This window comes from Urocitellus parryii, chromosome 5 (assembly GCF_045843805.1).
Source record: "Urocitellus parryii isolate mUroPar1 chromosome 5, mUroPar1.hap1, whole genome shotgun sequence".
Taxonomy (NCBI): domain Eukaryota; kingdom Metazoa; phylum Chordata; class Mammalia; order Rodentia; family Sciuridae; genus Urocitellus; species Urocitellus parryii.
Window position 1 is genome coordinate 6,151,049 of NC_135535.1, and position 15,046 is coordinate 6,166,094.

Genomic DNA, 15,046 nt, shown 5'->3' on the forward strand with positions numbered 1-15,046 from the left:
GTGACAGTGTCTCAAGTTTGAACCACACAGGGATTTTGGGTAGAAAGACCCCAGTTCTCCCTGCCCCCTCACCCCATCCCCTCTGGGCAGGCACCAGTGTCCCATGGACACTGATGCCTGTGCCCTCTTCTGCCCCATCCACGTCCCACCTCCACCCTTACCTAAGGTTTCCTGTCTGGGGCACCTGCCCCTCCCTGTGTACCTGCGGTGTCACTGGTGTCACTGGCTGGGAAGCTGCTTCCTTAGAACCCTGGGTGGCGCACAGCTACTTCCACCTTGATTGAGGTTCATCTAATCTTGACCTTGAAGAACAATTAGTCCCTTGACCTCATCTGAGAGGCACTTCAGGGAGGGAGATAGTGTGAAAGGAGGTGCAGAGCCCTGATGGAGCAGCACTCTCCTTGGAACCCTGAGGTAGCAAAAGCAGCCTGCAAACTGGACCAACTGGAAGTAGGTCACCATTGTAGAGTGGACATCCTGTATTTGACAAGATACCCAGCTGTGTGGTCAGTATGACATCCATTCTAAGAGTGGGCAAGCTGACCTTGAGAGAAAACCGGGTGGGTAAGTCACCTGCAGGTGCGCTGTTCCCAACTAACCTTTACAACCCACTGACCCCCTGCTGCGATCGTGCCTGGCCTCCCAGAAGCGTCTTTGGTGAGAAGTCTTGGGACCTGGGATCAGAACACCTGTGAGTTCTCGAGGCAATGTGTGTTGGTTGCTTTCAGCTTTCCCTTTGAATTTCAGCATCTGTAGGCGTAAGACGTGTTGGATTGTTGAGCTTCTGTGTCACAACGTTGTAATTTCTGTGATGTAGATGTGCTTGGGAAGCTTAGGCTTTGTGTGGCTTGTTTCACATGAGACCTCGGGAAAGAGTTCAAACCTGGACACTGGGGTCCTGGTGCGTTGGGATGTGCTCAAAGGGTGGCTGTAAGGCTCAGGTGCAGTGAAGTCCAAAGGCATTGCATCATTAAAGTCAACACAGATACACACTCTCCTCGTTTCTTAGCTTTACTCCATGCAAGTTCTTTCACAATCTCTTCCCACTAGGAGGCTCTTCTAAAAATTTTTAATTTCATCCAACTCTGTTCTTTTCAAATGAAGGCGATGAGATGCTAAAACAATAAGGGGTCTGTCCAAAGTCCCACAGCTGTTTGATGGCAAATTTGAGACGAGTCTTCCAAATTTGAGCCCTGAGAGCCCTTTGTGAGATTAAAAAAAGATTTTTGAATCATTAAAAATTATGTTCAGTGTAGCTTTCTTCATTTTGTTTATTTGCAGATATGTGAATGCCTGGGATATTTTTCTTTTAAAATTGGCGTTCCAGCTGGGTGTGGTGGCGCACGCCTGTAATCCCAGAGGCTCAGGAGGATGAGGCAGGAGGATTAAGAGTTCAAAGCCAGCCTCAGCAATGGCGAGGCACCAAGCAATTTAGTAAGCCCCTGTTTCTAAATAAAGTACAAAATAGGGCTGGGGTGTGGCTCAGGAATTGAATGCCCCTGAGTTCAATCCCTGGTCCCCCTGCCAAAAAATAAATAAATAAAATAAAAATTGGCATTCCAGGCAGTGTACACCAGTGGTTTCCTTCTCCCCACATCTAGGCCACAAGCTCACTGTACCCATTCTTGCCTATTGGGTGCACTTAATCCCGTTCAGATATTGGCACTTCCTGCCAAGTTCAAAAGAGTGGTCCCCGTGGGTATCTACAGATGAAGCACTCTGATAGCTGATACTAAATAAGTTTCATATTTAAGATTTTATGAGTGTCATTTATGTCCTTGATGTTTATTAAAAACCAAGCCAGCCTGATTCCTGTTCCTGCCAAGAGTGACCCCATGCAGCCAGCCCTGCTTTCCTGGGAGCTCTCTCTACTTCCTCCACTCTGTCCACTTCTTACTCATCGCCGGTCATGTTTGGCTTCCTGAAACCTCCGCCTGTAAGGTGGATAGCGAGTTACGGGGTGCTGTAGGCGGTGGGGGGTGGGGGGAGTTACTGCAAGGACTCCCAAGACGGCAGCGCTGTGTGCCGCGGAGTGTCTGTGGGGGGTGGTCTTCCCGCTCCTCTCAGGGTATCTCCCACTTCTTAAGGGGGTGCGATCTGCCTTTTAAGTGCAGAGGGAGGGTGTCAGATTGGAAGCTTGCCCCTTAAGGGCGAGGCTTGCCCACTGTCTTCAGGATGCTTGAGCCAGACCGTCCTGGTGGAGTCATGGGACAAAGGCGCAGAGCTGTACAGGAGGTGCCCTGTCCCCAAACTTGGCTCTGACAGGACAACCTGAAATGCTGACATCCGATGTAAGTGCTGGACCACAGGGTGATGTGTGAAAGCCGTTGAAAGTGACAGGGAGACAGGTGGACCTCAGGGAGAGGTGCCTGCCATGCGGCTAAGGAGCGGGCCACAGGCTGGTTGGCTGTGATGACAGTGGGGCCGGCCCAGGACGGCAGAAGAAAGGCCGGGAGGCAGCACCGGCGCTGGAGCAGAGCCTGGCGTGGAGTGCCTGTGGGTGGTGCCCTCGTTGGCTGTGACAGCTCTGTGCTGGCTGAGGGATGGCATTTGGATTTTCAGTTGTCATGGGCCTCGCAGTACTGGTGGCTGGAAAGACAAAGCTAGAGGGATTGTGCCCAAATGGAAGTTGGAGGCTTCGGCACGGGCGCTGTGTCTCGGCTGGGTTCTTTGGCTGAGAGGAATCTGGATTCGCTCTCCTTTCCAGGCTGAGATTTTTCTCCTTGCAGGAGGAATAGGACTGCTCTGCTGTGTTGAGTAAAACAAAGTAAGAGGCGTTTCCCAACATTTCCTTTTCTTTTTAACTGATATTTCAGCCTCTGAGTCACGCTTGTGTCTGGGGAACTGGCCTGTGTCCTGGTGGACTCCTGACGTGCCCCACCTCTCGCCAGCCCACCCTGCAGCTTGCTGTGGATGGTCTACACCACAAGGTGGTTTAAGATCCTATGCTAGCCAACCTGGTTTTCAGGTGAGGGTTTCCAGGGCAACCACAAGCTGTGTCTGCCTAGGGGCGCTGACTGTTTTTCTAAAACTTTATAGTCCTACGGTTCTGCTGTTCACAGTTGTGAAAACGTGCTCTGGCTCTTGCTGCCCAGGACTGGACAGCCTTGAGCCTCAGCGTCCTCCTCCTAGGGGCACCTTTAAATTCAACGTCTTGCAACCCAGTGTTTTTTTCCCCGTCCTGAGTTAAGTGCACCAACAGTGTTGCAGAGATTGCTGATCTGTATCTCTTCCCTTTGAGGAGTGTTCACTTTTCCAGATGAAATCATTGGAAACAAAAGAGGTTGGGCCAGATACTTGAGCTTTTACAGCTAGAGGCACAAAGCGGTACACTGGCTCAGCCTTCCTCCCGGAGGCTAGGGGGCTAGAGAGAGGCAGGAGACCAGTGCGGCAAACAGAAATGGCCCATGGCCAGGCTGGCAGCAGCAGGGACTCGGGCCTGGGACCCTGGGCTGTCGGGCAGTAGGAGGGCCTGCTGGGTGGCTGGGCGTGGATGGTGGCCGAGCTGCATGCCCCCCACCGTGGTTACTGAGTCCGTTTGTGGTGTGGTGTAACCTGTACCGTAGTGTTCATCACATAATTCTAACCACTGGAGTTAAAGCATCTTCAAATAAACGTGCCAGTTAGTTTCCATCTGTGGATCTTCAGTCTGTATGAATGACTGGAGTCTTGAGTTCAGCTTTCCCCTTTCTCCCCTTGTGCTGGTGCTGGGGATTGAACCCAGTCCTTTACCACTGAGCCACATCCCCAGCCTCGTTCATTTTTTCTTATCCTGAGTTCCTCTCACAAGTTTTATTTTATTCTTTAAAACTTTATTTATTTTTAAGTAATGTTTAGTTGTTGATGTACCTTTATTTATTTTTAATTTATTTATATGTAGTGCTGAGGATTGAACTCAGTGCCTCATACATGCCAGGCAAGTGTTCTGCCACTGAGCTAAAGCTTCAGCCCCTCCTCTCGCAAGTTTTAACAGTGACTGTTACTGTGGGACTCTGGCTGCTGGTGCTGTACCATTGAAAACGGCGTCACCAGTGCCTGCCCTCCTGGAGCATGCATTCTACTGGGCAAGGCAGATAGTGAACCGAACAGGGAAGTAAATCCCGTAGCTTGTTGGGAGGCCATAGTGCTTGGGACAGCAAAACAAGGCTGGGCGGGGGCTGTGCCAGGCCACGGAGGCAGAGGGGACCTCACTGAGGTAGTGGCTAATACGGGCCTGTGTAGAAGGAAGGCCACTCTAAGGAGGGGATGACCGGTTGGCTGTGCCCCTCAGTGCCACCACCAGCAGAGTTACCTGGCTGGAGCTGGGGTTGTGCTGGCCAGGGAGAGGCCTGGGGACCCGGTAACTTGGGGGAGGTGAGCAGAACACAGCTGGTAGGATCTGGGCCCTTTCTCTGCATGAGGTCACTGCAGCGGCTTGGCAGGAGCCATTGGGAGGGCCCATTGTTGAGAATAGACTAAAGTGGGGCTGAGCATGCTGGGAGGTCCTCTAGGAGACAGGTGACAGCAGTCACGCGAGGGCAAAGTGAGTGGCAGTCTTGATGGTAGAAAGAAGTCATCTCCTTGGGTTTGCAGAGGGGAGCCAGCCCAGGAGTACAGGTGGACCCCAAGCTCTTCCAAAGCCCCAGCATGTCCTAGGGTGGGGTCCCCCTCCCTTCCAGCTCAGGCCAGTCACAAAACAATGGGGTATTTGCTGGGGTTTTATTAGCTAGTTTGTATACTAAAAACTTTTCATACCGATGGTCAACATCCTAGAGTAGTTTGGGAGGTTACCAGGTGAAACCTGAAGGTCCCCCCTTACTCCTGTGACATATCCCTTGAGACCCTGCAGGAACTCGTGTGCACCAGCGAGCTTCTACAGATACCTGGTCATTTTTTTAATACTATGGGATGACTCTGCTTGTGGGGCTGTGACTCTTTTCACTCTGGGGCACCCTCACAGGCTCCTGGTGTCCCTCCGCAGGCACACCTGCACTTTTTACTCTGGATGGACACGTGGTAGCTTCAATTTTTTTGTTGTATTGATTTTGTTTGTTGCTATTGAAAGCAATGCCATGGTGATCTCTTGAATTTGGCTCTTGGGTGAATTTATCTGTAGGATAAACTTTCCGAAGAAATAGCTGGGTCCAAGGGTAGGGCTGGGTCAAGCGCATCTCGCATTGAGAAGGCGTGCGTCAGTGCGGCTGCGTGGCTCTGAGACGGCGATGACAGGAGAATGCTTGTGCTTGGGTTTTATAGCATTTCCTTTAAGTAATTGAGGCTTTGATTTTTATTTTTTTTAATATTTATTTTTCAGTTTTTGATGGACACAACATCTTTATTTTATTTTTATGTGGTGCTGAGGATCTAACCTAGCGCCCCACGCATGCCAGGTGAGCACGTTACCGCTTGAGCCACATCCCCAGCCCAAGGCTTTGATTTTTTAAAACCAGAGCACAGATATTAAAATCCTAGTTAGCAACGATGCCATGTCACCCTTCCCGGGAGCCCTCAGTGCCACCCTTCTGCCCTCCCACCCTGCTGGGTGCTGTGGCAGGCCCAGCACTAGTGCCCTCTGCTTCTCCTGAAAGTAACCCTCGCCTGTCTTTCCCATGCCCACTCCTCATCTTCCTGGGGTCCTCCGAGAGGCCACAGGGGTATCAACAAGCACTCTCTCATGCTCTTTTTCTAGAGCCCCATTCCTTTCTGTTCTAGTGTTCCCACATGCTGCAGCTGCATGCCACGTGCCCTAGTAGGACATTAGCCCCAAGAGGGCAGGGACCATGTCTGTCCCACTCACTGCTGCATCGCCAGGCTTACAAGAGTACCTGGTCCTTGGTGGATGTTTGTAGCACAGATGGGTAAAGAGGTGCCTTAACCTAAGGAAGGATCCTCCCCTCACCCGGGCAGAGCAGTAGCAGGAGAGCTTCCAATCACTTCCCAGTTCCTGGAGAACATTCCATCCCAAGTAACTTTCTTTGCCTTCCAGGAGGAGAGAAGCCACGAGCACAGCCTTGTACTCCGTGAGGCTGCAGTGCAACCCAGATCCCGGCCTGCCCCAGGGACAGGCCCTCTGCGGCTCTGTGGTCAGGGATGGGAGGAGGCTTCCAGGGAGACTCGCCAAGGAGTACTTTGTACGGAATGTTTTTGCTTTAAGCAATGGCCTTTGACCCAAAGAATGACGTACTTGTGTGTGTGTGTGTGTGTGTGTGTGTAATTATTTAATTCATTAATTAATGAGAGAATAAATAAGATAAGCTGTTCAAGTGAATACTCTCTCCTTTTTGGGGGAGGTACTGAGGATTGAACACAGGGGCACTTAACCACTGAGCCATATCTTTGGCCCTTTTTTATATTTTATTTAGAGACAGGGTCTCACTGAGTTGCTAAGTGCCTTGCCAAATTACTGAGGCTGGCTTTGAACTCACAATCCTCCTGCCTTAGCCTCCCAAGCTGTTGGGATTACAGGCATGCACCACCATACCTGACTCACTTAATTAATTTAATTAATTAATGTTAATTCTAAACATTTACTGTGGGATACAGAATGCTGAAAGGACTTTCACAGATGGGCAAAGCTCACTAAACTGGCCAGTATCCACAGAGCAGTAGTCAGTGGCATTATACTTGGTACAATTTACATTTCCATGGACAGAAATGATTCCAATTACTATGGTTAGCTTCATTTCTACAGTACTATGAAATAACAGGCAAAGGCAAAGGCAGAGGTAACCTAGATTGCTGAGCTAGGAAGCATGACCATTAAATTTCGAAATCCTCCACAATTTTGCCTTAGAAATATGTTGTACATGCTGGGAGAAAGAACACACCAGGAAAAGGCCAGGCAAGAGAAGACTATTCGTTCTTTTCAAATTCATGTAAGCTGTTAGGAAACTTCACTGGGGCCTGATTCTTAAGGTATGTGATTCCCCATATGTGTCAGGGTATCTCCATACAGTCATAACTTCTTACTGTTCCCCACACATCATTCTTGACCTTGTAGAATGTAGAGTGTCTTTAGCAACAGAGAGATTAAACCCAGACTATTCCAGCGCTCCAGGGAGTGGTGTACTCACAGGCAGAGCCCAAGATCCCCGGGCATATGAGGGCCAGGGAGGAATGACCTCTACTGGTTTTTCTTTTTGGAACAAACTAAGGTGATTAAAGGGGACTAGAGGTACTTATGCAGTGTGTATCTTTTGTTTGCCTGATACCTGTTATCAGGCCCCAAGGGGAGGAAGGAGGTCATGCCAGCTTCCAGCTGAGGCCAAGGGCACCCTCAGCTTCCTGTTCACCTCTGAGATTGCACGCACTCAACCTCAGCTGCGGCTGACTGACGGTGTTCACGGTCCTCATGGCGGAAGTCAGTGGAATCAGAGATCTGGGCCCCTTTACCCAACCCAGTCATTCTGGATCCCTGAAGAGTGCCTGTGAGAATGTGGGCACAGTGAGCATCTTTGGAGGGCTTACTGTGAGCCAGCCTGGAGGACCCTGAGTGTGTTTTTCAAGAGGATGGGGGGCGCGGAAAGGTGGTGATCTGTACATCTTACACTTGGGATTTTCTTGCAGTCGAGCTGTGGTTTGCTGCTTGTCCACTTTGATGAGTCCGGGGGTGCACGCTGTCATGTGAGTGGGAATGTTATGGTCTCCAAGGAGCTGACCTGAGGGAGCCACCCATGAATGCAGTTTGCTCAGTGACCATAGCAGCTCTGTACTCCTCCCAGCGGATGATAGGAGGGAGGGGAGGCTGGGCGCTGCTGTGACCCGCCCACACCCTCACCACCCAGCCTTCACTGAGGCCCTCTCACACGCAGTACTGTGGGCCCCCTGAGCTAGAGGGGAAGTGGGGTGCACAGAACAAAGCTCCTCGTCCCCAGGCCTTCAGGACCTCAGATGCTCCTCCTGGCTGCCTGCACTGACCCTTACATTTCTCTTTATCCTCCTGTTTTATGGAAGAGGAAATTCCTCTGGTTTTATCATGCAGGTCACTAGCTGATGCTGCTGCTGTTTTTTCTTTCCGTCTTTTTTTTTTTTTTTTTTTTTTTTTTGAAACAGGGTCTTTATGTGTCCCAGGCTGGTCTTGAACTCAGCTGCCCAGGTAGCTGGAATTACATGCATGTGCCACCACACCTGACTACTAGCTTCATATTTAATTTTGTTTATTATACTAAAATTACTTATTTTGGTATTTAATAAAGTTCTAAAAAGAGTAAGGTTTCCTGACTTCTGCTTTTCCATGGCAAACCATTCATGTCTCATGGTGATACAATCATCCTCGACGCCCTAGAGAATTCTTACCAGAGTTTTGTTGGGTTTCTCCCTTGTCCCCTGCCTGGCAAGGCCCCTCCCCACCCCTGGTGTTTGGGTGGTTCCTTTGTGTTCTCTAGCCTGGTCCATCTGCTTGCTTCTAGTCCACCCTCCATTCCTGCAGCTCTGCCTCTTTCTTGTGTCTCTGCATTGTCAAAGATTCCCTCTTGTCACTTCAGTGGACCCTCGGCAGCAGGAGTGTGTCAGCTATTTTAGTGTCACGGTTTTGGAGGAAACAGTTTGTAGAAACATACTTTCTTGCCTTCATATTTTTCCGCAGTGATGGGAAAGAATCTAGAGTAACTGGGCATTCAGTACCCACCAAAGGCTCGTTCCAGAATTAGTTGTGTGGAGTTTAGATGGCCACGTGGCTGTGCTAGCTTGTGGGGCATGTAGCATAGCCCGTGAGATAGCATCAGGGCCAAGAACTCGTGTAGAACGTGTCAGGGTGGGAACCCTCTTCTCACCCCAGCACGAGTTGTCTGGGTATTGATTTGAGTATTGCAGCTCGATTTCTGAAGGACGAGATCATCAGTCAAGTCCTGAGGATCAGATAGTGTGAACCGTGCAGAAGTGCCAGCCCAGGCCCTGGCATAGGAGAGAGCAGTAACGACTCATTTGTCTGTCGTGTCTTGTTTTCCCAGAGTTCTCTTGTACCTCTTATTGCTCTGGAGCCTCTCGGTACCTCAGGAGGTGACAGGGCCTGTGATGCCTGCCTCACAGAGGACAGTGACCCTCATACAGACGAATGCCTGAGTTCCAGAGGCAGAGCGGAGGCCCATTTTCTTCTCAGCTTCCCGCTGTCTTTCTGGAACTTTATCTTCCAGATGAGAGGCAGCAGTTAATTATCAAATGCACAGTCTGTATTTTTTGGCATTGATGGGGAGGGGTTAGATGTGTCCAGTACCTCCAGGGTTAGAGAACAGCCTGTCCCACAGCGTGTGCCCAGGATGGGCAGGTGCCAGGCCAGGTCCTGCTCCTGGGAGAAGGGATGGAGCAGAAGCAGCAGCATCTCTTCCTTTAGCAGGAATGTTACCCCTCATTTCCCCAAACTAGGGATTTCCTCAGCTCAGAGGATATTGGAATCACAACCATTTAAATGGTTAAGGACATTTGTGTGTGAGGGGAAAAAAAGAAAAGGAAAAACAACTTCTGACTAAAAGTCCCTGCTGTCCTTGGGGTGCTGTGGGGATCCCTACCAGTAAGAAGCTCTGCTACTCCAGAGCAGAGGGAGCTCCGGCCAGCACTCCTGAGCAGAGGGCTCTGGACCAGGGCTTTGAATCCCTCGCACCTTGGCTGCTTTCCTGGGACAGTAATATATCTGTGGGGGGGTTTGAGGAACCAGAAATAATGTGTCAAAGCTCCCTGGAACAGCTAGCAGTGCCTAGAGGTGCTCAGAGCACGGTGCTACCTTGAGGTTGGCTTACTCCACCCCTGGAGAACGCTTGCCCTGGACTCCGGGTGGAGCAGCAGACCACACCTGTGAAGCGAACACGGCAGCTTCCAGTCAAGAGAGCCACCCGTGGGGGTGTAATTCAGTCACCAGAGAGTTATTAAACACCTATGTGATGTCGTTAGGCAGCTAGTTTAGTTCCTTCCCTGGTGGCTTGTGTGTGGAGTTCAGCGTGGTACTTTTTGGGGTACAGCCTGCCTGCTATGGTCCAGATCAGCTGCTAATACTCACTCAAGAAGGGAGACCCTCACGGGAGGGTCCGTACTAGAACGGAGAGCCAGTGTTCATCTGCTTATGAGGGGCATTTTGTTCCAGAAGCGCATTTTCTCTTAGAACAGGGCTGTGTCCCTTGCCCTCTCCTCTCATCTCAGAGCTACTTGTCTGCAGCTCTAGGTACCAAGTCGTGTGTGCACCCACTGTGCGCACTTGCCTTCTCCCGTGAGAGGGGACTGTGGCGGTGCCAGGAGGTGAGCTGGGAGGGAGTGTGGAACTGTGGTAGGCCTTCCTCCCTTCCTCCCTTCCTTCCTTCCTTTCCCTGCCAAACTTTCTTCTCAGTGCTTTGTAGGGAAAACGGGTTACTTTTTTTCCTAAGTTGTAAATCCATTCAAAAAGAAGATGAAGAATGTCTAAGTTGACTGGTACCCTAACACCCCTTTCACATTGGGTGTTGGCATTTTTCTTGTGTAAATATGTAGAGCAGACATCATGAAATTTTATTCTAATAGTCATCAAACATTTATTACCAGTTTTACTCATTTACAGTGTTATAGAGCAAATCCTTTCTTCTGTTTGCATTTGACAAGATTTAACATTTTGTTCTTATTTCCTCACTGTTGGAGTCTAGTTTTATTACTATTTTTTAAATTATTGTTTTTTGAGGTGAGGTTTCACTTCAGACTGATCTTGAATTCCTGGGCTCAGTGATCTTCCTGCCTCGACTCCCAAATAGCTGGGCCTGGAGGCATGCACCACCGTGCCAAGCTGTATTTTTGAATTTTATTTAAAAGAAATTGAAGTGTGCGTAGCTCATGGACTATCTGCATCCTTGGCACTAGCCCAGTTCCTGAAACTTAGATACTCGCTCAATGGATGAGACTTGCCCACAGCAGCTGGTAATGGCAAGTTTCCCCTCTTCCCTTTTCAGGTTGTTAGGGACCCTTGTGTCCTGAGCCACACAACGGTTCCTACTCTTTCCTTCTACTCTTGCTGACCCAGCTCTGTGCCTGGGTGTGTTGTTGTGACTCGAGGTCACTTGGGCCCAGGAGTAGACCATATTGAGTCTGTGGTACCAGTCAGTCTCATTCATTGTGTAGAATATTCCTTTTGAGCATAAAGCTTGAGAGCTGATTCTGTCACATATGTGAAACCACCACTTGTGGATTTCCAGGGACAGAGGAAATTTCACTGGTCCCCCTTGACCCATCTCGACCACCTTTATAGAAAGGAAGCCCTTCCTTTCAATACTTGAACAGTTCCCATCTGCCTGTTACCCCTTTCCCACCTTTCCCTTTGTCCCGTGGAGGAAGAGACTCCTGCCCCCTTGGTATTTTCCTGGTATTTCATTCATGATAACCATGAATTGCTAATTATATGTGATGAAGAACTCAGATTTTAGAACCTGGTTTTCAAGCTTTCTCTCACCATTTATTGTGAGCTGTGTGACCTTGCATAAGTAACTTGACCTTCAGCCTTTCAATTCTGTTCTTGTATAGCAGGAACAGGCATCCTCTCCCATAGATACCCTTGGTGGCTCTGGTGTCTTGGATTTGTTACCCCTTCACTCTCTTGCCCCTAAAAGTTAGCTGTTGTGCTGAGCCTCTTCTTGGCTCCAAGTGTTTAGCAGGCACTTAAATTTTGTGCAGAACTGATCTTCTCTTAGCGTCTGAACCACAGCTACATGCAGACAGAAAATGGCCTGGTGGGGCCACCGTGAGGCTCACCCCATACAAAAGTCCTGGTATTCCCTGAGGGCCTGGAGCAGAGACAGCTGCTCTAGCAGGGGACTTTCTGCTGCTGCAGGAATGGGCTGGGTGACTCCAGAAGATCCCTGGCTGGTAGCATAGGAGTCCATAGGAGAAGGGAACACTGTGAAATGTGGCACCTAGGCAGGGTGGCCTTTGTGATATTTTAGCAATTTGCAGAGTGGAGCCCCAAAGCAGGAGTGCTCACTGGGGGTCCTCTCAGTGAGAAGAGCCCACTGTCGGGTGCATGGCTGTGACTGGCTCTGCCTCTTCAGCCTGAGTGGTTTGGAGTGCCTGGCTCTAAAGTGCCCTAACCTGTTCCTGCTGGGTATCGATGACCGCGTTTACTTCTGGAAGCTCTGTGGTCAGCCAGAATGAACCCTTTCCACCAGCAATTAGCGTTTAGGTGATAGGACACCTGACTTATCTAAGTTTTAGGTTATTTTAAAATTTTTTTTTATTTTTTTAAAGAGAGAGAATTTCAACATTTATTTTTTAGTTATTGGCGGACACAACATCTTTGTATGTGGTGCTGAGGATCGAACTCAGGCCGCTCGCATGCCAGGCGAGCGTGCTACCGCTTGAGTCACATCCCCAGCCCTAGGTTATTTTTTGAAAATGTGTTGGTATAATGGAGAGAACACTACAGGGTGCTAGGTATTTAACCTCCGGGAGCATCAGTTTTCCCATCTGTAACACAGACAAAAGGAATGATAGTAATTATAATTACTTTGTAACCATAATGACAATAGTGATTAGTGTTCACAGTTTTTAGTGTGGATCAAGTATTGTTCCAAGCTCTCTTTGTATGTATTTGACTCACAGCAATCCTGTGATGTAGGTTTCATTATTATCTGTCTTTTATAGATAAGGCAATTAAGTCACAGAGAGGGTAGGTAACCTGCCCACTGTTGCCCAGCTGTAAGTAGCAGCTCTGGGATTGGTGCCTGGGCAGCCTGATTCTAGTGCCTGTGTTTATTACTATATCTCTAGGTTGTCTCCCAAGAAATGGTGAGGATTAATGGATGACATAGGGGAGGTACCTAGAACAAAGCCTTGTACCTTATAGGAGCATAGCTGTGACCAGCTCCTCCCACTGCTAAGCTAAGGCACTGGCCTCTTGGCCCTGTAGCTCGGGAAGTCACTGTCTCACCTGGCTGCATGCAGGTTGCCCTGGAAAATCCATCTGTGCTATGAATGTGGAGGGCCCTCCATCTTCCTGCTAGCAGGGGAAATGATTGCCCTTTGCCTGGGCCTGCCTTGAGTCTATTACTCAGAAATGGTGGGTTTGTCTTTCTCTTTCTAGTTAAGCCTCACACAGAGGGTGCGAGACTAAACTGGTGTGAATTGGGCTTTCTCTGGCCGAGTCCATCAAGATGGGGAGTGGGATCAATGCTTAGCCAAAGCGGAATGTGGTGGAAACTCTGGAGAATGAGGTCAGGTGTTGAAGGTGGGCCTGTGTCCACCCAGGTTTCATCCAGTCCTCGCCCCTCCAGATGGTTAGGATGGGCTGGGGCAGTCCTGACCCAGGGGCCCTGCTCACTTCCACATATTCTCCATACATGATCTCTGTCCTTTCCTTGAGGGATGGGGAAGGTTATTCAGCCAGGGTGTCAATCGTGTTGATCTGAGAACACGGACTGTTCTTCAGAGAGTTCTTTAAGCTTTTCAGGAAGATGTTGAGGTTTCCTCGATAACATGGAGACAGATGGAGGAGCTTGTGCACATAGGCCAGTGCCCAGAGCTGCTTACGTTCACGACTTTCTTTTTCTTACCCAACGGAAACCTTTCAGCCTGTGTGGATGGGTAGTGGAGAGCATGGAAGTTCTGGATGGGGTGACTTCCTTTTTTCCTTGAGAATGGGAAATTGCAGTGACCTGTGCTTTTCCTCCTTAGGTGTGTCTGCTGATCTTGAGCATCTGAAGCTGACCCCTGAGTCTGGGAGCTCACTGCTGCTGCCTCACCCTTTAGAGAGATGTCTGTTCCCTATGATGACTCCGTGGGCGTGGAGGTGTCCAGTGACAGCTTCTGGGAGGTAAAGCCTGGCACCCTGCTGGTGATGCAGAGCCCGGCCTCAGTCCTGGCAGCCTGTGTGTTGGTCGAGATGATGAGATGAACACACCCAGAGGCCGCCAGGCACTTGTGGTCAGGTCTGGATGGCAGCAGGGAAGGGGCGGTGTTTGCTGTTGGCCAGTTCAGGCTCACCTCCACTCGCAGGGAGGTGATGCTGGTCCTGCTGGGAGTCGGGTAGCTGAAGAGGTTGGGGACCTTTTCCATTCTAGATGTTTCCTTTTCTGCTTTGCAATTTTGTGACCAGGAGCAACATAGGCTGATGACCCAACTTAGCCTGAGGCAGCTTTACTTTTGTTGGTATGGAGACACAGACAGCTGTGATGTGACATCATGCTGCAGGGTGCAGGCAAGTGGCCAGAGGACTGACCACACTGCCCTTGAGCCCGATGCAGCATCTGCCTGCTGCCCTGTGCCTGTGAGGAACTCCCTTCCTGGCTGCAGTGTGAATGTTTGTGTTGTGTTTTGTTCCAGAAGCCATTCTTCCTGAGCCCCACTCACTTTTCCTGCCCACTGATGAAAGGAAAGTCAATTGTGTTGTTCGGGTGGTGCTGGGGAGGGGACCCAGGGCCCTGCACGTGGGAGGCAAGTGCTGTACACTGAGCTACACCCCCAGCCTAAAAGTCAGCTCTTGATCTCCTGTTGTCCCTGGGGCAAGACCCCTGGAGCTTCTTGGCAGCTGTCGACTTCATGGAAAAAAGCAGCGCCCTGCAGTGGAAAAGACCTGGGCGTGGGTTCCAGCTAAGCCGCCACAGCTGTGTGACTGTGTGACTTTGGGCAAGTGGCTCATCCGAGCCTCAGGGTCTTTATCTGTAAAGGTGGATACTGGTCCCCAGGGAAGACTGCCAGATAAAGTGGGACAGCCATCAGCACTGCACGGGCGCCCTCCTGACACAGGCGCTCTGGTGATGGAAGTTGAGGCTGATGTCCTGGTGTTGGCCAGGGACAGCAAGAAACAGGGTGTCAGTTTGTGGCAAGTCGAACACGTCTACGTTATGATTTGATGGGGACGGGAAATCTCAGAAGCCCGGGGTTTGAGCCAAGGGGCTCAGATGTCCATCATTTGTACTCTCCTTTCCTGTTCCAGTGAAAGGCCCCAGTGGACTTTGGACTAAATCCTTCATTCCAGGATGAGTATGACCTGAGCCTGGTGCGGTGGTATGTGCACAGTCCCTGCATTCCGGGGGCTGAGGCAGGGGGATCGAATGAGCCCAGGAGTTCAAGGTCAGCCTGAGCAAAGTAGCAGCCTGTCTCAAAGAGCTGCTTCCTGGAGCACGAG

The 15,046-nt window shown here is 50.1% G+C and overlaps 1 protein-coding gene across 3 annotated transcripts in view; it reads left to right on the plus strand.

Annotated features, from left to right (window-relative positions):
* Pacsin2 (protein kinase C and casein kinase substrate in neurons 2) overlaps positions 1 to 15,046 on the plus strand; it is a 113,221-nt gene that overhangs the window by 71,156 nt on the left and 27,019 nt on the right. For 2 of the 3 annotated variants that reach the window (XM_026394313.2, XM_026394311.2), the window contains exon 2: positions 13,594 to 13,732. The exons of the other annotated variant lie outside the window; for it this stretch is intronic. In XM_026394313.2, coding sequence (XP_026250098.1) covers positions 13,673 to 13,732 — 60 coding nt within the window. In that variant the 5' untranslated portion in view covers positions 13,594 to 13,672. The remainder of the gene's footprint in view (positions 1 to 13,593; positions 13,733 to 15,046) is intronic. 3 annotated transcript variants of the gene reach the window in all.